Source organism: Erithacus rubecula (genome assembly GCF_903797595.1).
Source record: "Erithacus rubecula genome assembly, chromosome: 5".
NCBI classification, from domain to species: domain Eukaryota; kingdom Metazoa; phylum Chordata; class Aves; order Passeriformes; family Muscicapidae; genus Erithacus; species Erithacus rubecula.
The window spans coordinates 24,313,130-24,335,941 of record NC_136687.1 but is presented as its reverse complement, the minus strand read 5'-3'; the positions used below and the strand labels follow the sequence as shown (position 1 = coordinate 24,335,941).

Genomic DNA, 22,812 nt, shown 5'->3' with positions numbered 1-22,812 from the left:
TTACCACTTAGAATGACTACTGCAACAAAGTATTTTAAGATCACTGCATGCTACATAGATAAAGAAAAGCATAATTCTTTTTCACCCCCATAGGAACAAATCTTTATTCTACCCAGGTGTTTTTGGAGTGCCCTAATCGGAAGGCTTGTTTCCAAAAAGAGCTACGCTAATTTAAAGTTAATGGAGAATTTTAGAGCAATTTAAGCAGTGCAGAATTTGTGTAACTGCTACTTCAGTTTGAATACATTTCCATTCACCTTAAATTGATTGAACAAACAAGAGCTAGGCTAATTCTCCTATACTAATATATAGGATAAAATACTCTGCACAACTGGCTCATGGCAGTATTTGAGTTTGCTTGGGAGGGGGTGATTTTGGTTGGGTGTTTTGTGCTGTATAGCAAAGACACCATACTGCACTAAGTGGGCTTCTGGTGCAAAACGTCTGCTTCTGTTGATGAAAAGTGTTCATCCAGTCTAACACTTATATTCCACAATCAGATTAATTCAAACAAGTGTCCGTGAGCTCGTTTTGCATCATTGGCTGCCATGACTTGAGAGTTTTTTGCAAGCATTACTCTTGACTTCATGCTAGGTGTCATCTGGCATCCTACAAAGGCATAAAGCTAATATGAACTTTGTATCTTGTGCTCTAGCTAATCCAGCATAAATGCAGCCCTGTCAAGCACACACTACAGGGGTATCCAGCACCATGCACATCTGGTATGCATCACGATGGAGCTGCAACAGCCTAGGAACAGCTATGCCAGTCAAAAGCATTATTGTCCCAGCTGCTTGCTTCTTCCTCCCTGCCAAAATTTACTGACCCCACAGCTCTGCCAGCAGCATAGGCCATGGCCACATTCCCCAACCCACTTCAGGCAAGAAATCAACCTGTCAGTTTAGACAGCTTAAGTAAGTGGCAAGAGCTAACCCCAGGTACATTTCACTGGGTGGATTAGAGAGTGCTCCTACAAACCACTTCACCAACAGAGCAAGGGAAGCAGTAATCTACAGCTAATGAGCAGCTGCAGCAGATCCAGTCCCACAGTCTAAGCAGCAACACATCTGCATCAAGTGTGTCACATCAGTCAGTTCCCCATGACAGGCTAAAGCCTTGCAGCTCTAACTACATATATAAGCATCTATATAAAACAATTTTATATGCATATACATATGCCTCCACTGAATGAACTGGTAGTTCATCTCTTTATGAGCCAAAAGTAAAAATTCTGTTTAACATCAGACCATGATTCTAATTAATTTAATTGGACAGTGTGACAACAATGTTGGCACATTTAAATTAAGGGTTCTGCTTCAAGCCCCTTTTAGTAGTCTTACTTAATGTAGAAGAAATAATCATCACACTATTAAATGCCCTAATATTTAAATTGGATACAAGAGTTGAACACTTTCACAGGATGTACTGTGCTTCCTAGTGCTATGCTTTTTGGCAAGCACAAGACAGACAAATTAAGCAAGTTATCTTCTGCTTGAAGACGCAAACAAAACTAGGAACAAATGCTCTGAAAAAGCCCAAAGTCTTTGCTTTTAATACCTTCAAAAAAAGGGTGGGAGGAGGGGAACTAAAGAAAACACAAGATTAATAATTCACTAAGAGTTAGCACAAAAAGTACTCAGACAAAAATAAATTTAAATTAAGTGCTGCAATTACACAAATAAGAGCTCATCCTGACACAACAGAATAAACAGAAGCAGTAAAAAAAAACTTTACCTGCCTAATTCAACCTATTGCATGGTCTTGCACAGAGAAGCTTTTCCAATTATAACTACAGGAGCTACAAAAAACTTTCAATCAAACATCTTCAATAGAAAAAAGGAAAGCTCTTTTCCTAATATGATGTGAAAGGCATGTATTCAGGAAATAAAACTAAGACTGAGCAAATATGTATCAATGGAGTTTATATCATGAGAACAGATAAGGATATAAGAAGGATCAAAAAGGTGGCTCAAAATAAACTTTCAGTGAAGAGACTACCATAAACCAGCTTCTATATGTGCAAAATTCTGCTACGAACACTTCCTGCTTCAAGCATTTAGACCAGTGAAAAAAACCAACCACTATGAAGCTACAAATAATGAAATTAGCTAATTTAGGGAAACATATCTATTGAAAATAATACAAACACAAGCAAAAAAAAAAAAAAATTGAGGCGTAAAAGTTTATCATTCCACAGCACATTTTTAATGAAAAGCCAGCAACAGCTGAAGGCTGAGGAAGAGTACTCTTCTTATTTTCTGCAGACAAGTTAAAATTGAAAAAAAATTAAAATCACTATGTAGTCTCAACATCCTACATAATGGAGCCCTGGAATGTTTGTGAATGCAATTAACACGTGTATTTAATGAGGACCTGCATGTTTTTTGGACAGGGCACATGACAAAAGACACTGAACAGAAGGCATTTTCTAGAATAATTACCTTCCATTTCTAATATGAGGCAATTATTTCTGCTTTAATGGCAGCCTTCACCACCAACACATATTGATCCCTAAATATAAAGGTAAAATAAACCAGAACTACTAAAAAAATTATATAACCTTATGAGTTAGAGCCTTTACCAGGCTGTCCCTGTATGACATCTCATTTTGAGAGACACAGAAGGCTTCAAGAAAATCCAAGCATTATGCAGCATTTCTTTCCACCACTGCTTTAAGGACATTGTCCAAAAGTCAGACCATCATTCATTAACGCATGATCAAAGCTTCAATTTTCATTATCTTTCCCACAAGCAAGTTCTACAGTAATAAAGCATCTCAGAGATGTGAGAACACGTTCCTGGGGGATTTCACAGGGAAATCTGTCGTTGTGGCAGGGCAGCTTTGTGCCCGGGAAGACAGCCTGGCCTCCCCAGCGGAGACGGCGCCTGTCCCTGAACCCCGGCCACCCCACGGCCACGCAGATGTGTGACCCCCCCAGCGCCATGCAACCCGTCTACAGCAGGCGGTCCCTGCTGCTCGGAACGCACAGCCAGAAACTCTATTGCGGAGACAAAGCCCTCGCCACGCTCCTCCAAGCAGGCGGCGCGACCGCCCCGTGCTCCCCAGGGCGGGCGGGGACGGCGGCTCCGGCCGGGGGTCAGCGGGGCGGGGGCAGAGCGCCGCGTCGCCGCACGGCCCGCTGGGAGATGTAGTTCGCCACGCCGGCCCGTTGTGTGGGGCCGCCGTCGCAGGGACTCCACCTCCCACCATGCGCCGCGGCTCCAGTCCCCCGCACAAGCAACCCGATTCTCCCGCACCGGCCCGGCGGAACCCGCTGAATTCACCCCCGCCTGTCTTCCCCTACACACGCAGCCCCGCAGTCCGCGCTCCCCTCGGCAGTCGCGGCTCTCTCGCTGCCGGCCACGAGAGCCGGCCACAGCCTCATCCGCTCGCCAGCTGGGTCGGGCAAACTGCGTCACACCCTCCGAGCGCCCCCAACCCTCCCCGGTGCGGCTGCCCCCGCCCGCTCCCGCCCCCGCCTCCCGGGGGAACGCGCTGAGGGCCGCAGGGCTGTCCTGTGGCCGCGGGGGCCCCACCGCCAGGCACGCACACACCGCCTCGCTCCGCGGCGGTCCCGCACCCGCGGGCCTGAACCATTCCCCGGCAGCCGGGGTCCCGGTGGCGCGTTCGGCCAAGCCTCACTGGTCTGGGGCAAGAGAAGCCGGTCCCAGCCGAGCGGTTCTTTCGGCCGGGCAGCGAGGCGGGCGGCGGGCCCGGCCCTGGCGCTACTCACTGACAGCGGCGGCATCCGAGTGCATTTTCGTGCAGCGCTGCACACGCTGCCGGCCCAGCCCGGCTCCTGCCCTGCTCCCAATCCAGAGCCTCGGCACGGACACCCCCGCCCCGCCCACTGCCCGCGCCCATTGGTCCGGACTGCTGGGGGATGCGGCGAGTTCCGCTCTCTTACTGGGTGAGGCTCCTGCCACTCTGCCCCCGCCTGCCCCGCAGCACCTCCCTGGCCCACCATTGGACAGAAGGCTGAGCCGGCCACGCCTCTCTCTGCTCTGACTGGGCTCTGGCGCTGCCAGTTTTTCCCGGCCTTTAAAGCGCGTGCAAAGAGCACCACTTTGTGTCACCCATGGCGCTGATTGGCTGTGGGAACTGAGGGCCGCGCCCACGCGCTGATTCGATTGGCTGTGTCGTGGGGGCGTGGTCTTTGGGTACCCCGCCCTTCAGGGGCCGCGGGTGGGCCGGACTGCGGCACTTTCTTGTTGCTCCGTGATCCCCACGCAGTGTGGCCAAATCACCGGCTAGTGTAGAAATAATTCCTTGTTTCTTCCATCTCCCTCTTCCAAAGGAGAATAAATGGCAAGCTGCCAACGCCAGCCGAACGCACACAAGTGTCAGGTCAATGTTACAGCAGCGGCAGGTTGGGCGGTGGGGAAACCAAGAGTGCTCCTTGCGGGGACGATGGCAGCGGCGTTTGCCCCTAGGGATTGCTCTCGATCCCAGAAATCCAGCGCGTGGAGCCAGCCTCCTTTGCCTCTCCTTGCACAGGGAGGTCGCCATCCCTGAGGCGGGGGAGGAAGACACCCTGCAGGTCACTGCTGCTTAGCTTGCGAGCTCAGCATCCCGTGGAGCTCCAGGGATAAATGCCGGCCCTGGCACTCCTCGGCGCTGAACACACATATGCGAAGAGAATGCTAGAGCACTGTGCACAGTGGAGGATTATAAAGACAAAACTGAGTAATGAAATAAACCTTTCCGCTTAGAGGTTAGGTAAAAGTCAAGATCTATGAAACTGAAGTAATACCAAATTTAAGGTAATTGTCCGTTTGCATTAACGTATAGTCCTGAATTAACTGATCACAGGCTTGTTTCTATTTCTTTGGAGGTTTTTGTAAGCTTTGCATTACTCAGTGAATCATAATGTGCAAGTGCAGATGATTTATTTTGCTTGTGTTTTCCACTACCTGTTTTACAGAGAAGAGGATGGAGTCCTCAAGAAAATGAATCAGCTTTTCAAAAGTCGCATACTAAAACCCATGTCAGAGCAATGAAAGCTTGCATTATTTGAAATTCTTACTTACTCACTAAATTGTTGAAATTATTTCTATAGAACTTCCTGCCTGTATCTCAGGATATTTTCCTATTTTCATAATATTTTCTTTAGCTCAGTTAGTTGGTGTTAGTAACACTAAGGTTGAAGTTCAGTCCCCGTCTGAACTATTTACTTGAGACCTGAACTCAGTGATCCCTGACAGTCCCTTCTAATTCAGAATATTTTGCAATTCTGTGAAACCTCTACCAAAAAAAGAGTAATTATAAAGCAAGGTAAACTAGGTTTCACTTCTTTGGTAGTTCTGTAACATCCCACATGCCAGGCATTCACATTAGTATATGTCATCTCAAATTCTTATATCCAGTAGGGGCACCATTGAGTAGCTCGTCTGATCTAATTCTGGTCTAAGAGGAACAATTCCTTTAGAGGTGTCTGCTTGTTCACTTGACCATAAAAAGCATGCAAGCTGCTAGTTCAGAATAAAAATGTATTAAAAAATAAAATGTCTTCCATGACTTACAAAGTTGTAAATTGATATGATGCAAAGAAAAGTGGCACAGAAGAATGTAGCAGAAAACCCTTTTTGGTTGTATCTCAAGACAGAAAGGTTTGTACTTTCCCCCATTTATATTAGTCTAAAATGAAAGATACTACTTGGCCTTAAATATATTTCCTTAGACTACAGCTTCTGTAACTATTTTCATTCTAAATTGTAAAGCAATAGGTTTCACAAGCCTATTTCAAGCCCTCAGTATATTTTTGAATGTACAAGTATAATCTCTGACCCATAAAAATGAGATCTGCAAAGAAATCCATAGGGTAAGATAAAAAAAACTTTGTTTTCTTAGCTTCTGCCTGCTAAACAGGGCATTCATGCATCAGCCAGAAAAGGCCTGCCCCATGAGAATAAGGCCTATTAAAACATGGACCTTCATTCCAACCTTAAGAAGTTATAATCTCCTTTTTCACCACTAGCTGAAACTGCTATGGAAGTATCCAAGCCATCAGATGCTACAAAATTAGGCCTGTATTTCCCTTCTGAAGCCTGAGTTTATAAAATGCAGAAATACTCCATTTTACATAGAGCAGATCAATCAGGTCATGGCTGATCAATCATTGTGTGAGAAGCTGCTAGAAAACTTCTTCTATATCCCCAAGGCCAGACAGCTTCAAGACAGACAAATCAGTGATGGGGTAATGCCTCCATGGTAACATATTTAAGAAGGAAAGAAAAGTAATGCACAGATGTAATCGTGGCTAGAGAAGTGAGGAGTGAGAATACATAAGAGAAACAGCTCTGCAGATAGCAGGGTCAGTAAAGGAAGAGGAGGAGGTGCTCCAGAACTGATATTCCCCTGCAGGCTGTGATGGAGCCTGTGGAGCTCCACAGGGTTGCAGCAATCTTCCACAGCCTGTGGAGGACCCCACGTTGCAGCAGTTGCGTGCCCCCAACAGAAAGGTGTGGCCTTGTGGGAGATCCATGCTGGAGCAGCCTGTTCCTGAAGGACTGCACCCCATGGAAGAGTGGCATGAAGAACTGCAACTAATGAGAAGAACTCAGGTTTGTGTGGGACTGTCTCCCGTGGGAGGGACCCCACACTAGAGCAGCTGAAGGACTCCTCTCCCTGAGGAGGAAGCAGCAGCAGAAACAACACATGATGAACTGACCATAACCCCCATTCCCCATCTCCCTGAGCCACTGTGTGGGAGGAGTAGAAAATTTGGAATAAAATTAAGCCCAGAAAAAAGGGAGGGAGAGGGAAAACATGCTCCGAAGATTTTTTTTACTTCTTGTTGTCCTGCTCTTATTTTGGTTGGCAATAAATTGAATTAATTTCCCCAACTCTGTTTTGCCCATGACACTAACTAGTGAGTGATCTCTCCCTGTTCTTATCCTAACCCACAAGCCAATCATTATATTTTCTCTCCCCTGCCCAGTTGCACAGGGGAGTGGTAGAATGATTTTGGTTTTCACCTAGCCAGGGTGGAACCACCACATGGACAGAGGCAGCTTAAGCAGTTCCACTATTACTGCCTTAATACTAACTCTCTTTTGTGCCAGTACAATCACTTGGACAGCTAAGTAGCAAGGTAAGTCAAAGTGCAAAACTGTTCCTCAATGCTCCCAATAAGCAAAAAATCCCAAAACAAACCCCTTGACACTTCTTTTAGTTTTATTTGTTTGTTTGTTTTCCCAGCCAGACAAATATCCAGATCTGCTACACAGTATTCGTACTATTATTATTACTGCACATATGTGCAAGTGCTCCCATCAATGCACAGGAGAGGAATAACAAACCATGGAAATGGAGAGTGGCAGTAAATGCATCTGCCAGTTTACACACTGTTAGATCAAACTTGAAACTTCTGATTTTTTCTTTTTTTTCTGAAGAAAGGCTTACATTGTTTGATTATTTATGCTTGCATTGCTTTTTTAATTGATAGCTAAAATGGCAACCACATAAAAACTTAATTGTAGACTGTGAAAAATGCTGGATAGCATGAGAAAGAGAAGTTATTTATTTAGTTGTATTTTCTTCACTCTTAGAAAAAGTGCAGATGCATCTTTGAGAAAGAATTTCCAAAAGGAAATTCTATTTCCAAAAGATATCAGACTCCAGATTGATAAAGTCACTGTATCTCTTGAATACTTTTATTCATCTTGCTTTGTTTAGAAACAAACTTGAAAGTTCATTTTAGGCACCAGAATCACAAGCCATGATGTGTTTTACAAGGTAGAGGAGGAAGAAAATTTTATTGAAGAGAAAAACATTACAAAGAAGAATTTGCTGAACATTAAGAAAGCAGATAAAGCAGCAACAAAGTACAGTGCAGAGTAGTGTAAGAAAATTAAGAAAGTGCCTAAAAGAAGTCCAGCAATCACAGATCTAAATCATCTGCAGATATGAAGAGGTATCTGATACCCAAGTCATACAGCTTTGTGTAATGCTTCTGAAAAGATTTTTCACCCTCAGAGTCAAGATGAAAAAACCTAACACCTGTGAGTTATTCCCTCTTGGCATGAGCAAACTGTACTAATTAGGGACAAAAGAGGACCTCAAGTGGCAGAAAGCAGCAGCTGCAGATTGCACAAAGTTCTTCAAACATTAAACAGTCCAGGTCATTTTAATCACCCCATGCCATAGACCCATACTGTGTTCCCTGCTGAAGTGAAAAGGTCTGTTCTCTAACACTTGTTCCACAAGTATATTACTTAGGCCCCAAAGTCCTTCTGTAACATTCTGCAAACAAATGTCATTTTATATACATGAGAAAAATTATGTTTCAGGGCTGTTGATACTCAAATTCTTACATTCCAGTTACAGATTTTTTTAGCTTCAGTTAAAAATTTTACACTCCATTCATTATGAGAAGTCAAGCTTGAGAACACCTAAGAATTTCTTCCTAAACCCTGGAGGTGCATCAAAACAGTCAGCATGTCTCTCTGGGGCCACAAAGCTCCCTCACTCACAGAGAACCATGAACATTCTCAGTGCTGCGTTTCAGTGAGACAGGTGGGAACTGGTTACCTATACATTTAAGCTGCAACAACTTGTTTCAATAACATCAACTCTGGTTCAAAACCAAAGGGTGTGTCCAACTTTTGCTCAGCTTGTAGCTGCAACACTGTTTTTGAAAATGGAAAATAACAATGTCAGATTTTCTTAGCCCAAGAGGTTTGAACTGCAGCTCCCAGATTTTGGAGTGCTCTGTAACAACACTGGAGTCACTGTGCCTGAGTCAAGACAGTAATATATATGTAAGAGGAGAATGGAGTCTCCCCACTGCTGAAGAATCCAGTACAATTACCCTCAAAAGTTGCGCTTGTATATGTTACCTGGAGTTCTTTATTTATTCCAAGATACACACTGGTAGGCCCCTGATGTACTGCTGTCTCTTCCTGCACATTCCTACAAACTACAACTGACCTGCACAGAATTTCAGAGGATGGGATTTGGAGTACAACAGAATACATATTTAGAAGTCAGATATATGTAATCTAGATCTTTTTACCACAAGCAAAAGTTCAAACCTTTAGTAAATACTGCTTGATTTATACTTTTTTCTTTGCTTGTCATCTCTGAATGCATAAAGATATCCACAAACATTTTCTTTCATAACATACTTTCTTATGAAAGCTGAGATGAAGAGAGTATGATTAGAAAACCGAAAGATTAGTCACACACCCCTGCAGCAGGACCTGTTCTAGCACATTTCTGTCATAGTTTGAAACAGTGGTTGTGACTTAGATATATAATGCACATTTTTCTAAACCACTGAGATACCAGGGATTAGATCAGTGTATAGCTGTAAGGACAAATAAAGTTTAGTTTCAGCTTCCCAATCCTAAACACAGTAGTAGAAGTATACAGTTTGTGGTCATGTTTTTTCTTAATCATTCTGATAAAATAATGCAAATGTCAACAAATATTAGCTATTAATTACATACATTGAACTACACAGGCTACTTAGAGGAAGAGAATATTTAAAGTTTAGATTTTTTTACTGTCAACATGAATTTTTCTAATGGGGTGAGCATGTCTAAATCCTGTAAAAAATCCACCAAAGTATGCTCAGAGACTTTGGAGATTACATACAGATATAATTTATAAACGGATCTGTTATACAAGTCATGTTATGCTATCTGGCTTCTTGAAAAATATCCTCATCCTAATATTCAATTGTTAAAAAATTAGGAGTTTTCAAGCTTTTTGTACTTATATGTATCATTTCTTGCATTTCATATTAACAAACTGCTCACATTGCAAGGTATTTGCAGAGTCAACCTGTGGAGAATGTTAAATAATGTGGCAAGATAATGTTATGTATTCTACAGACTATGAAAAAGCAAACCTGTTGCTGGATGTGCATCAGAGCTAGAATGAGAGCATGCTGAAAATAAATAAGGATACTCAGAGCACTGTGACACAGTGCCAGTGCCAGCTGCTTTTGCAAGGCGGGTGAAAGAAGAGACCAGGACTACTGATGTTTGCAGAAAAAAACTGCTAAAAATGCAAGAAAATAATTTGTAGCACTCCCCATTGTAATTTATCCAAGTTCAGAGGGCTTGTAAAGGCACACAAAGCACCCACAGGTGAGAAATTAGTTCAACAATTGCTGGTTAATGGTCAGTAATATCTGAGATAATGAATACATAACCACTGAGCTTTTAAAATGCTGTTCAGATATCTTCTGTCCACAAAGACCAGTGATTAATTTCATTCTCAGAAACACAGCTCTAACAACAAAGGAGCAAAATGATAGGTGACCAGAATAAAGTGACAAATGTGGTGCTGGCAGTAATTACCTGACTCCACAGAACAAGAAACCTTGGGTAAAAACACATCCTGGAGAAACAATAAAATTGAGTACGCTCAACTGTTCTTAAAAGTATATGGTGAAGAATTAGAGGGAGAAAAGAAATCCACCCTCTTTCCTGCAACATAACCTATTCCTTTCAGTTGTGGTATGTTTAGATATTACTGGAAAGACACACAGTATTAAATGCCAACATCACAGATGTGGTTTCCAAACTGAATGCATCACTTAAATTATCTAACAGGTTTCTCACAAGCGGGAAACATCCTTTGGACAACACTGAAAATGCCCTCATTGTTCAAGGGAAGCTCTGCACCTATACTGAAGGATCAGGAGCTAAATATAAGACAATGCCAAGAAACTCTGAGAAGACTCAACACTTTACATTGTGTCACATGTGCATTGCATAACAAAATTCACTGCCTAGGTCAAGAAAGCAACACCTCTTTTTAGTCTATCTAGTCCTACTGAAGTGTAGCACTAGCAAAGAAAAAAAGCATTTTTCTTTTTTTTTTTTCCCTTTATTATGGTTAATTTTAAATAAAAGTTACAAGCAACTTTTCTCCCCTCTCAGAAACCTTGTTAAGCATGACTGCTTTTAATAATTTGTCAGTCTGTTCATGTAGGTGTTTCATAACCACCATTATTCAGAGGTACTCTTCCCTTTGTAAAAGCATTGAAGTGTCTAATGTCCAGTTAATAAAATTAAGTCTATAAAAGTCACCTCTTTTTCTCCAGTATTATGAACATCAATTATCTGCAAATTGTTGTAAAACTCATTTAAGAATAAAATGTAGAACAGCAGCACATGTAAATACTGTTAGAGTCGAAAATGCACACACTTCAAACACATACTTACTGCATAACTCCCAATTAAGAAATACACTGATTCCATTCTTATTTTGAAAAACCTAAGGCCAAGCTTTTTATTGCAATAACAGCAATAGCACTCTGAAACTTCATGGTACATGATACCTTCACAAAAGCTGAAGAAGTTTTTGCCAAAGCAAGTTCTCACCCTTGCTTTTTTGCATACAAAGCAGGTATCTGGCCAAGATAGATACCAGTTTATCAAAATGCATTCATCTTCCCTCCCTAACAGTGATGGCAGCTCATTAAAGAAGAAAGTCACCAACTATTACATAGACATTCACAGTGTTGTGCAGCATGGGAGTTGCTCATCCTTGAACAGTGTAGTCTTTTTGGCTGCCAATTCAGTTTCAAACAACAAACCTTTCTCAATGGTCTTAACAATATTTTATTTTCTTGCTCTAATTTGTCCGTTTAAAGTATTTAGGAGTGCTCATATGAAAATGATGAATAGGCACATAATTATGTCCATCTTTATAAGATCCAAACCTAAGAAAAACATTCAACAAAGAAATACAATTACATTATTTAATCCATGCAATTAAATAATACAATTACTACCCTATTTCTGAATATTCTAGACATTTTATTTTAGCAACAGGCCCCAACTCTATTAAATGTAAATCAGGTTTTCTGTACTCTCTCCTACTAAAGGTCTTTGAGTGTAGTGGAGACAATTAATTATATTGATTCCACTGATGCTATAGGCAGTCTATACTTTGAACTCCAGCTGAAAAAGCTGAGTGTTTCATTTTTCTACTTAAATTCTAAGCAAAGTTTATAGTCCTGATTTCAAGTGGAGATACACTTTAAACACTCATAGTATGAAAACAGTCAACACTGTTATTAATATTGTATATCTTGCTTTTGAAAATTATGGTGAAAATTGTAATTTTTCACACCAAATTAAAATATAAAAGTTTTGACAACTGACTATTATGGTAGACAGACTTACAAAAGTAAAATGGAGTACTTATTCAAAATATCAGTGCTAAGTAATATTTAAGAGCACTGCCATTGTATTTCTAAAGAAGTAGAGTTAATGAGGAAAAGTTAAATCTATTCCAATATGGTAAACATTTTCTGATTATAGGCAGACAAAAGAAATTAGGACAAGATTCTGTGCTGAAATCAACTGAGAAAAATCTGAACATGAATGCTAACTGTAGGCAAGTACCATCATGTGGAAAAGTCTGGGCAAACTCCTGCTTACACAGAAAGCCAGTGGCTGAGTAGTACATAAAAAGTGAGTAAGCTCAACTGTTAGATGTACATGAGAAAGTCATATATTCTGTATTATGCATGTTAGGAGTAGTAAACATGGCATTACTGGGAATTATCTCTCTGTAGCAACATCTATCACAAACTTCATGATTCTTTCACTGATATTAATATGAGAATAAACATCCTTCTCCATATATCTCTTCCTTATGCAATACTAGTGGGAAAATTACAGCAATTTAGAAAAAAATAACTCTTTTATATTAAACCTAGTCCTTTTATTTTCCTTCTCAACACATGCAACATACTGCCTTAGGTATTCTCTTTAATTTTTCTTCCAATTATATGGTATGTTTAAAAATGATTATGCAAAAAAGTACTTAATGTATATATTGTATTTGATTTTCTAAGAGCCCAATATTTGATATTAAGAGCCCAATCCCTGAAGCTGAGAAACATGGGAGATCTTAATCATGTATTGGATGAATCACCACACCACTTGGCAAATACCCCTATTAAACAATCTCAGAAATTGCCTGGGTGAAATGAGCATTACTTGCAATTTATGCTGTGACACAACAGACTGATTTTCCCAGGGTACATGCCAAATCAATTGAAAAAATGATATTACAAATCAGAAGTTCTTGACTCCTACTCTTCTGCTCAGTTGGGTACTGATCAGTACCTCTCACTTTGCTCACAGACTTCTCTTTTACAAGACACCATGCACCCCTTCATTTCCTATGAGACCTACTCACCTGGGGTTGAAGTGGATGTCCTCAGGAACTTGGCTGGGATCAGTGACAATTCTGTCATTGTCAACATAACTATCCACATGATCTGGGATTCTAAATTTGGCCATCTGGACTTCTGAATCACTTAAACCTGCATGAGATATGCGGGCATAACCCAGCCTATCAAATATGAGAAGAGTGAGTCTGAAGAAATAACTCAAGACAATTTCACCACATTCTTAATGAATGTATCTTTTTTTCCCCCAAGAGTTATGCCTTAACTTGTCAACACAATTTTTCATTTCTGTGAATCTCACCTCCCAAAAACTGAAAGTTCTCCATAAACAGGATTATAACACCATGTCACAAACATAAAAACAGATAAACTGTACTTGGCAGTAAAAATAAGTTCTATGTCTAAAAACCTTTTAAAAAAAATTACAGCTTTAGAATATGAGTGCAGAGATAAGCTTACCAAATTTTCACTGCAAATATTTCTATATTCAAGAAAGAAACTCATGCATCAATTGAATGAATAATGAGAAAAATTCAAATTGCAAATAGTGTTTTAGTTGAGTTTTTTTTTAGTTGCCTTTTTTTTCTTTTTTACTCAATACTGTTAAGATAGCTATCAAGTTTACAACTTGTGAACACTGCAGAATTTGCATAGTTTATTCAGAATAAGCTGAATTTCGGTCCAAACATCACCAAGAGAATGACTTGCAAGCAATTTGGTATTAAAAAATATGGAGTACATAGGTCCTGTGCCTTAATATGGGCTTACACAGTTCAAGTTTCTACTAAATCCACCATAAAGATTGGCTGGGTCAGATCAGCATTTTGCTTCAACAAGCCCTAAATGATAGTTCAAAATTTCTATCTTCTGTGTCACATACAAATTAGTTCTTAGGCTTCACATTTTAGAATGAAGCTGCAAAGCCAGAGCTTTAGAAAAACATAGTTTTATGCTACCAAAACAGAGTAGATCTGAAGGCTTTTGACACTGAATGATGAAACCTGTAATAGTGCCTTTGCAAAGTATATTCAGAGATATACCAGTTCTTGTGATCCTAAGATCAATGTTTCACATAATTTTATGATAGATCCAACTGCCCATAATAATTGTTTAGGGATGTAGGACTCTTCCATAATCACTTACAAAAGATTACAAAACTGATAATCATAAAGATACTTCAACCTACAAATAAGTGATCCACTTTAACGTACCTTATTACTCCACGATACATAATATAGCTACACCATCTGTCCCGATCTGTGCTGTCAATATCCTAGAAGTGAAAGGGAAGAAAACAAATAAAGTAAGTGTTCATCTGGGTAGGCTTTAAATCAGTAATAGGACCCATGTGTAAACTCACTGCAGAAAAATATTTTGCCTGAAACATTGTAATAAGGTAGAAAGAAAAAAGCTCACTTAGATATGGGCAAATGAGACAACTTTTTTATATCTCTTAACACAGATCTCATTTTAAAACAAAAGAATAACAGAATTAGAGACTATCTGGAGGTCACCTACTCCTAACCCTGGCCAAAGTCACTTCAGGTAGGTTGCTCAGGGCCTTATGCAGCTAACTTTTGAATATGTCCAAGGATGAAAGTTTCACAGCTTCACCAGGCTCCTATTCCAATCGTTGACAACCCTGTAAATTTTCATTTAACTGACATTCCCCTTGGGGTAGCTGCTGTCCATTGCCTTTTGTTCTTTCACTGTGTAACTCCACCTTCTTTGCAAGATATCACGAGGTAGCGAAAGATGGCATTTGAAAATGGGCATGTTTTCTTCTCTGTCTATATTTAAGTTACCATTTTGAAATACTAAGCTGAGTGTTTCCAATATATATTTTCTCTAAAGATGCTGTACTTTTATGATACCTGCACATTTCCGTTTTTTATTAATTCAGTATAGTCTCTGGATCCAGGAGCTGAAGTGATGTATCCTAGAAATACAACTTGCTTAGAACTAGTCTTCAATAGGTTTGAAACAGCTATTGCTTGGAGTTTTCTGTCCAAGTCCTCTCTGAAAGAAATAGAAAAGACTTAAAGACATATGCATTTTAGCTCACAATCTTTGTGCTATGACATAGTAAATCACAAATCAATCTGGTACCATTTTTGTTGCTCAGTATTAGAGAATATGAAAGCTCACAGAAAGCTCATTGATTAAAAATTATCAATCCATTTGATAAAAGACTCATGGTAGATGTAATTAATATTTTCTTTCATCTATTACAGGAACAACTTTTTCTATTACTGTTTTGTTTTTAATACTGATACCATCACTAAGAAATGTGAATGTTAGTGTTTTGACTGTCTAAGGCTTTGTCTCTGCTGGCACTTATAATTGAACTGAGCTAACAATGTGGTGCATAACAAAGAATTTACAGGCTAAAAAAATTTTATTATGGATAGATCACAGTAAATAAAGTCTTAAAGTCTGGGTCCTATGATTTATGAAATGTAACTAGAGTTACATCATCCCATTAGTATTACTTAATTACATTTGGCATGTATCTCAAATCTCTTTAACAAGATTTACATAAGAGTTCCAACATGACCAAAAGTGATAGTGTAAGTGGAACCTGGTAAAATAATTCATTGGATCCCATTCCCTGTCCTAGGATTTGTCATAAAATAATGCAAGAACAGCTCTCTTTCTATGATTCTTCATGATACCAATTTTAAACAGTTGTGTAAATTATGTTGTGTTCTAGATTTTGGAAGTCTGGACTAAATAACATTGACAGAGAGAGATGATTCTGAAACCTGTAAATCCCAAAGAAAACAACAATTTAAGTGCAGCTATGCTTTCTAAATAGTAGTACTTCTGACTGAAGCAACTGTATTAGGGAGAAAGAGCACACAGACAGGAGATAAAAAAAACTCCAAACACTTGAGTAGAAGAGAGATTTAGGTGTATGTGAAGTTGCCCGCTCAGCTAGCTGCTCTTTTCAGAATGCGCCACTCCAGAAGATCTTTTAAAGACACAGGCATAGTTATAGTCCCACATTTTATAAATCATATTTAGAAACAACCCTAGTTATTTGGTGTTCTATGGTCTATGTCAACCTAAGCAGCAGAAGAAAAATATAAAAAAGGAGCAGTTTTGTGCAGTATTTTGTTACAAATTCATTCCCCTCTAAAACACCTTCTAATTTGCCCTCTTTTCCCATGTGTTTCTGCATATTTTCTCCTTCATCTTTATCTCATTTATTTGCAAGGGGATAATGCAGTGTTATTTTCTTCTATTTTGACAAACAGTTTCTCAGACAGGCAAGTCTAATCATCTGTGTGAGGCACAGAATTAAATTTCTTTCTAGAGTTAAAAATGTGGAGTGATTTCTAACAACTGTATTTGTTTAACTAATGGGAAATCTATAAACAATTTGCAGGTTTGGTGCTGTTTCTACTCAGGGGAAGGAAATGGGATACAGAGAATTGCTATGGCTTTCTGAGCAGCCATGCTATAATATGTTATAATATTCTGAACCCTATCCACAAATTTGCCTCTCCATAAATTGTAGTATTTTTTTTTTAATTCCAAATCTTACTACCTAGCCACAAACATACTAGATATCCCATCAAATATAACAGAAATTACAGATACATGGAGCATTCACAAAACTATCTCTTATTTATATTCATAATACACAAGTATTCAAAACATTGTTCTCAAGAACTGAAATATATACCTTATTCTTTTTCATCACTTACTTGATTTATTGGTAAAATATTGCTTTTCTAAATTCAGAGATCAGACTTTCAATTTCCACTTGCACACTCTCAGAAGGACAATGATGGATATTTTTGTTGCTGTTTCAACACTGTCCTTTCTTGGAGATTTTGGATTTGTTACTCTTTTTTTTTTTTTTTTTTAAATAACATTTTTCCATTAATGCTATCAATCTTAACTGTACCTATCTGTACTCATTGTGGAATTAATACGTCTATTCCACATGCAGAAAGTCAGAAGGATGTTATTCTGCACTGACATGCATCTATGTACTCTTATCATCTATTGTGATTTTGCAGAACTGTATCTTTTAATCTCTAGTAATTCAGATAGTAAGTTCAGCCGAGTTTTGCATAACACATTTGCTGTACCTTAAAAAATGCTTCAAAATTTTAAACCAGTAGTTTAACCAATTTTAAACTGTCATAGTATTTCTTCAATGTGCCCTGCTAGAACCAGTATTACAGCAGTAGATTTTAAAGGGTACAAAAGAAATCCCAGAAGTTCCCAATTACTTTACATGACTTTGTACACTCAATGTAAAAATAAGTAAAATACACACTCTTCATTTCCAAAGTGAGCGACAACAAAATCAACCAGCTTTCCTGTGAAGTTGACAGTCAGGGAGATGGCAGGTGCAATCTCTCCCTCTGGAGATGGGAGGAGGTGATGGGTTGATTTTACAATTGGATACCTGGATAGTGCCATAATCCTACATGAGGAGAGGCAAAAAGTTACATTTTGTGATTCACAAGCATCAAAGGTATGACTAAGCAGATAAATATGAGCAGAAGGCTAGCAATCACTTTTAGCAGTCACTGAAAAAAACTGTAAACCCAGAATATAAATCATCCCTCATGTATTCTTCTGAATCTTCTCTAAAATACTGCTTAACTACATGTCTATGGTACATGTCATGATAATATATTTTTTATATATTATCAAGTTAATTCTTACACTAAGAAATATCAATTGATAAATATGAATTCTTTCATTGAGCTTTTCATTATCTGTATTTCAGGCAAAACAGAATTTTATACTACCAGAAATTAAAAGGTTTTTTTTTTTAAGTAGAAGTAGGTAGAAATACATCTTTAAAATGGGAGATTTCTCTTATTTCAGCTTCTGTTTGGACATTCTGCATCAGGTTTTTCAATGTATTTCATTAATAAAATCTCAGAGAATCACTTCTTTGCCCCTTTCTGCCTCAAATAGACAGGGTCTGGAAGAATAAAGTTACTAAATGCCCCTCACATATGGCAAAAATTAAATAGCCATTGCATCATAGGAAGTTCCATCTGCTATAGAGATGTGTATATCTCCCTGAAAAAAGCACCACACTGTATGCCAGTATTTTTCTGATTGAGACATGCAGCTGGTAGGTGGTCAAGCTTTAAGGTAAAATTAGACACAAAATATCTAGTCAAACATGTACCTTTCTATTCCCATTGCCCATCCTACAGCCCAAGCTAGATTTAATGAATTCAAAATTTCTCGTACCCTCTGATGCGCTACATTTTCCAACTAATATCACATTTTAAAGGCTGAAATATAAAATTCTCATGGCACAAAACTAAATAATGTGAAAAGAGCATCATATACAGTACATGGAATGCTAATCTTCCAAATCTGTATATTAAAAGGGCAGGATGACATTCTCTGCATCACAAAATGCAAAGTAGCTTATGGGGGCAGGCACCAAAATCTGATCACATTTAGAAATGAGAAAACTCCATTTATATTGGATGGTAATGTTAATGAATCAAAGCCTTTTCCAAAAGGACAAATTTCAACAAGTGATTATAGTGATTATAGTAATCCCACTATTCTTTGCTGCTGTATTAGTGCAGTTTGTATTGGGCAATGTATTTACATCTATTTACTATCATTGTGCATGTAAAGATGACTCACCCCCAAGTGTGATCTCTTGTGCTTGGACCAAAGTCTGTATAAAATCCCAGTCTTTCTCCTAGCCACATTGTTGGATCATGGTTTCCAATGAAAGGTTTAGAGGCGTCACTCTCTATAATAGTGATAAAATCTGCTTCTAAGATGGGATGGAAAACAAGAAAATATTTTCACATTTATAACAGTTACCTATAAATAAGTACTATAAATAAGTACAAAATGTCATTATTTCCCTTTTGATTACAGAGTGATGGACACAAGCCCTTCAGGGGTCAGTCAAGGCAGCAAAGCTATGCCCAAACCTTTGGCTACTGCAGGCCACTCACACTCTGATGAAAATGCACTTAGTGTCTGTTTGCCATAGCTCATCCCTGGTGCATAACCAGAGATCCATGACACTGCAGAATACAGCTGGCCTGTGCAGACCTCATGCCATTTTAAAAGCATTAGAGATACCGTGCACACATAAATTAACAGCACAGTAGCAAGTCTACTGCTTTCAATTTGATGTACAAACACTCCATAACACATCCTCACATCCCTTCATCTACCAAATCCTATTGTGCTTCAAAGGATGCTGTGCAAGACACAGCTGGATGCTGTTGCCATAATTATTCAGTCCAGAGCAACCGTGCATCAGCCCCAAGGCATGGTAACAGAAAGGTTTCCATCTCCAGTGAATTGCTGACCATCTGCAGCCACCTCACTTTCTCATAGCACTGTTTACATGCAAAGGTGTGGTTTTGCCAGGGGAACATGATGGGTTCCTCTATATTTTAACTGCAGGATAAAGGAAGAACTAGGCAGTCGCTTGAGGAACTGCCATATAAGAAACACCTGCTAATGCCTGAAGGAAGGTGGGAAGTCTGCAAGCTGACTGCAGGATGGCTCATTCAGACTCAGCTTGAGCAGCAGGTCAGTACAACTGCTGCAGCAGCAGCAAGTTCTCCAAGTGCTCTGTTCTTGCTGCAATTATGCCCCTCTTAGAGTGCTCTCTGATACAGGAAGGCAAATCAAGTCACCATTTCATCCACAGCCCTTCCATAAGGAATTATCACTATCCAGCACCACAGAAGATTTTTTTCTTCTGAAATATCATATGCAGCAGTGTAAACCATTGTCAGCAGGGAAAATGGGAACTCAGTGTTTTTAAGTGGATTCCCAGGTTTTTCTTTCTACATCATTAGCATACATGCTGACCACATAAACAGTAACTGAAACCATTAAGAAGGGTTGATGTTGGATCCCTCCAGGGCTGGACAGAAATTCCAGTCACAAAAGCCATTACATGTTGCATCTTCACTACTCCAAGAGAGAGGTAAGCCCAAGCAATGCACATCCACTACACCTTTAAAGACAGCACCTATCCTAAGGCAGATAGCCACTCTTTCTCTGTGGCTCTCAAAATCAGGAATTCTTCTTATAGGAATTTCTAGCTGAACTCTGAATGCACTTACTCACAATGTTAATGCAGTATTTCATACAAATTCCATGAAACTCCAGAATGCCATTTACACCTATTAAAAATTACAATTTATTAATTTATATTTTGGAATTTGCTGCCTCTTTGACTTACCAATTGTCTTTTTTAGAAGTGATATTTCATTATCCTATAGAAATGCCAATGGACATAACCAGATCATCACTTTTCCTACTATTCAGTAATTTAAACTATACCAGATACCATAAATGAATGCGTTCATTAAAATTTATAAAAAAATATGCAAAGATAAATAATCACCCAGACATGAACTATGGAATCACTTATGTAGAAGAATGCTCCAAATTTCAGTTCATTAAATATCCTGGTTGTTTTCTCATATCACCAGACAGTCAACAGAGCCCAGCTCTCTGAATCATTGGTCATGGGAAAATGGAATGAAGGTTAAATGAGGTTAAAATCAGTCTCTTCACTAACTTCTGTGTATCTCTGCCACAAAATCAAGACTTGCACAGGAGCACCTGCCAGTGCCTTCTCATTGCTTGGGTCTGTAAAGCCTGAGCTGCTCAGGAAAATCCTGTGGTAGACTGGAGAACAACAAATGATAGAATAGACGCATGGTTATTTCCTAATTCTCTGAACTGCTTTAGATCTTAAACTGTCGGTCCCCTGCCTACCCTATGTCATGGGTATTGCAGGAAAAAGTGACACCTACAAGCACTACTGGCCAATTCCTTTCAATGCCCTCTGCAACAGCACTCATCTTGACTTCAAATTCTTCATTTCCTATAGCTAATTTTCCAACCAAAATCCTGCTCATGAGCAACAGTAAAATCTTTACAGTAAAATCATGACAACCAAGCTACAATTGCTACTTTTGTTGCATACATTGCTCTGGTTCAATGATGGAAACAGACTTGTCTGTTTCTTCTCTGGACATTTGAATTTCACACCCTTTAGGAATTATGTAACACTTCAAATCTAAAAAAACCCACAGAGAAGTTATAAAATATTGTATTTTATTTAAAAGTAAATATACTTTTTGTAAATACCATTGTATTTTATCTAAAAGGATAATATTTCATTTATGCAAAGAATTTCTCTATAGACAAGTAACTCATCAGCAATATGAGAAGAAAAATCCAAATAAGAAATAAAGTGTTTCCTCTGACCAGAAAGGTCTTTAAAACCTATTAAACAAATTATCACCTCTACAAATGGATTTTTGACTGAAGTGATTGTATTGGAACAGTTCACAAATTGAGGAGAAAACCACTAAACACAGGTTCTTGTGTTAATGCAAAAATGGCCTCAGTTACCAAGCATGTGTTTTCAATTCTGTCTGTTCAGATGAATCAGATGAAATATAAATGAAGTAAGAAAACAATAGTTACCTGTCTGATTGAGCAAATTAGCTGATCTTTCCAAATTAGACCATCCTTCATTGTCATATCCAAATCTAAAAGGCCAGATCAGAGCAGAGAAATCTCTTTTGGGAACCTCAAAAAATAAATAGAAAAAAGGAAAATAAAATTTGAATTTTACTTATTATAGCTTTGCAGTAACAAACACATGGTGCCATAAAAGACATACAAGAAGAGATGTTTTAACCAATATATCTTCCTAATAAAGCTGTCAGAATTACAAAAGACTAAATCTGCTATAGGGAATAAAAGCCATAATTCTTAAAATTAATTTGTACAAGTAACAGTAAACAAATGAAGAGGAAAGAGAGAATGTATTTTTGCATTTTACTAAGAGGAACTAACCACTTTTTGCCACACAATAAGGTACTACAAACCTGAATGAATTGAAAAAAAGAAGGCCAACCATATAAATCTGTGTGCATTTGTGAATCTAACACTGAACTCCATGAGTGTTAACCATCTTGCTATTATTACATTTGCAATACCTATTTTCTTGCAAGATAGAAAACTGGAATCTTCAGATTTTTATCCAATTTCCATACCTAGTCTAAGTCTAAACTATGTCAACCAACTTTTCAGATAACTTCAATTCAGGGTTATGATATAATATAGAACCACAGAATTCCTTCACCTGGAAGAAATCTCAGGAAGTTATCAAACTCCTCCTACATGAGATCAGGCTGCTAACAGCATTGTCCAGTTTGAATACAGTTCAAATAAACTAATTTATAAAAGTAATGTTCAAATTTAACATATGAGACAAGAATCTCTCAAATTTCCCAAATATTTTTTCCTTCATAGCATCACTACAAAACTCCAAAGAGCCAGTCATTTCAATTTGACATGAATTTATAAATTAAATTTTTGCATCTTCATTTGTGCATTAGTTTTTTTGAATACTTGGTTACAAAGATTTCTTCAGCAACAATTAACACACCTAAGCTATCATACACACATTTTACTGTTTATTTGAAATATACATAGATATTGTATATTCTCAAATTTATTAGTATATTCTCACAAACACTCTACTCACCCCTTGTCCCAACTTCTTCTGGTAAGTTTTATAACGTAAACCCAATCCAAGCAAACCAACACCAACAAACAGCCACAATACTTGAAATAGAAAAACACAGAAAGA

The 22,812-nt window shown here is 38.6% G+C and overlaps 2 protein-coding genes across 17 annotated transcripts in view; both read right to left on the bottom strand.

Moving 5' to 3' along the window:
• DCUN1D4 (defective in cullin neddylation 1 domain containing 4) overlaps positions 1-3,936 on the bottom strand; it is a 185,390-nt gene extending 181,454 nt beyond the window's left edge. Inside the window, exon 1 of one of the 9 annotated variants that reach the window (XM_079306157.1) lies at positions 3,735-3,936. In XM_079306157.1, the coding sequence (XP_079162283.1) occupies positions 3,735-3,759 (25 nt within the window). In that variant the 5' untranslated portion in view covers positions 3,760-3,936. Of the gene's footprint in view, positions 1-2,988; positions 3,162-3,309; positions 3,329-3,734 lie in introns of those variants that run through there. The other 8 variants (XM_079306154.1, XM_079306152.1, XM_079306158.1 and 5 more) reach the window with 8 other exon arrangements.
• Positions 3,937-4,296: 360 nt separating this feature from the next.
• The window catches only part of CWH43 (cell wall biogenesis 43 C-terminal homolog), a 34,525-nt gene continuing 16,009 nt past the window's right edge, over positions 4,297-22,812 (bottom strand). For 5 of the 8 annotated variants that reach the window (XM_079305565.1, XM_079305567.1, XM_079305569.1 and 2 more), the window contains 8 exons: positions 22,708-22,787; positions 21,639-21,744; positions 18,807-18,942; positions 17,458-17,607; positions 15,038-15,182; positions 14,375-14,436; positions 13,172-13,327; positions 8,369-11,681 (listed from right to left, as the gene is read on the bottom strand). In XM_079305565.1, the coding sequence (XP_079161691.1) occupies positions 11,594-11,681; positions 13,172-13,327; positions 14,375-14,436; positions 15,038-15,182; positions 17,458-17,607; positions 18,807-18,942; positions 21,639-21,744; positions 22,708-22,787 (923 nt within the window). In that variant the 3' untranslated portion in view covers positions 8,369-11,593. Of the gene's footprint in view, positions 4,619-8,368; positions 11,682-13,169; positions 13,328-14,374; positions 14,437-15,037; positions 15,183-16,877; positions 17,018-17,457; positions 17,608-18,806; positions 18,943-21,638; positions 21,745-22,707; positions 22,788-22,812 lie in introns of those variants that run through there. The other 3 variants (XM_079305564.1, XM_079305568.1, XM_079305570.1) reach the window with 3 other exon arrangements.